This window comes from Martes martes (genome assembly GCF_963455335.1).
Source record: "Martes martes genome assembly, chromosome: 4".
NCBI lineage: Eukaryota > Metazoa > Chordata > Mammalia > Carnivora > Mustelidae > Martes > Martes martes.
This window is the reverse complement of record NC_137891.1, coordinates 84,586,148-84,587,232: the sequence shown is the minus strand read 5'-3', so window position 1 is coordinate 84,587,232 and position 1,085 is coordinate 84,586,148. Positions and strand designations below refer to the sequence as shown.

The following is a 1,085-nucleotide window of genomic DNA, read 5'->3' as shown; positions in this document are numbered from 1 at the left end:
TCATTTTCCAAAAGACCTCAGTGTGGTCCTGGGTACTTGTCAATGAGGGCTATGACATGTCTAGGGAAGAAAGGTTGCTGGGGAATAAGCCCCACTGAAATGGAGCAGAACAAATTGACTTTAACTCCTCCTTTTGAAAGGGCCCAGAAATTATCAAAGCATATTTTACTTTTCAAGTGTGTGTAGGGGTGGTCAGCCAGAGGAGGTGAGTGGCTGTAAAGAAACATTTGGCATTGAACTGGCTTCCATCCTAGATAATCCCTGGTCATATCATCTGTTCTTTGTGTAGGTCCAGCCTCCTGTGAAACATGAGTTCCCACCAGCAGAAGCAGCCCTGTACCCCTCCCCCCCAGCCTCAGCAGCAGCAGGTGAAACAGCCCTGCCAGCCTCCACCCCAGGAACCATGTGCCCCCAAAACCAAGGAGCCATGCCACACCAAGGTTCCAGAGCCCTGCCACCCCAAGGCTCCAGAGCCCTGCCATCCCAAAGCTCCTGAACCCTGCCATCCCAAGGTTCCTGAGCCATGTCCCTCAACGGTCACTCCAGCACCAGCTCAGCAGAAGACCAAGCAGAAATAATGGGGTCCACAGTCAAGCAAGCCCTGGGGAGCCAACCATCGAATGCTGAATCCCCTTTCCCATTCTGCTTCTGTGTCTTACTTACAATTAGCATGCTGTCACCCTGAGTCATACCCTCCCTCTTCACACCCTCTACAAAGATTTCCCTCCCATTGCTCTGCAGTGCTCTGAGCATCTGAATGAAGCTAAGAGTTTCATTGGCTGAGCAACTCTTTTAACTGCTCAGGGTTCATCCAAAGAGAGGCCTGGGGATCAAGTGGATCTTTCCTGCCCTGTCCCCATTAAACCACTTTTAACTCCATAGCTGGCTGTGCTTGTCATTGGCTGTCTCAACTTTTTCATTGTTCTCTCATCATGAAGCAGCAAAGGGCCTGGCACAGGCACTGAGAGCATGGGTGCATGTGTGTGTGTGGAGGGGGAGGGCTGGCAATGGGTCAAGGACACCCAGAGATTGTTACTTTGGGCAGCCTTAGCTAGAGCAGGCCTTCTTTTGCACCTGAGTGAGTC

General features: G+C 51.4%; 1 protein-coding gene across 1 annotated transcript; it reads left to right on the top strand.

Annotated features, from left to right (window-relative positions):
* Positions 1 to 308: 308 nt before the first annotated feature.
* LOC308341389 (cornifin-A) lies at positions 309 to 872 on the top strand (the record flags this gene model as incomplete). The annotated part of the gene is made up of 1 exon (XM_080801315.1): positions 309 to 872. The coding sequence occupies one exon, from the start codon at positions 309 to 311 to the stop codon at positions 576 to 578; it is 270 nt and encodes an 89-aa protein (XP_080657441.1). The 3' UTR covers positions 579 to 872.
* Positions 873 to 1,085: the final 213 nt, after the last annotated feature.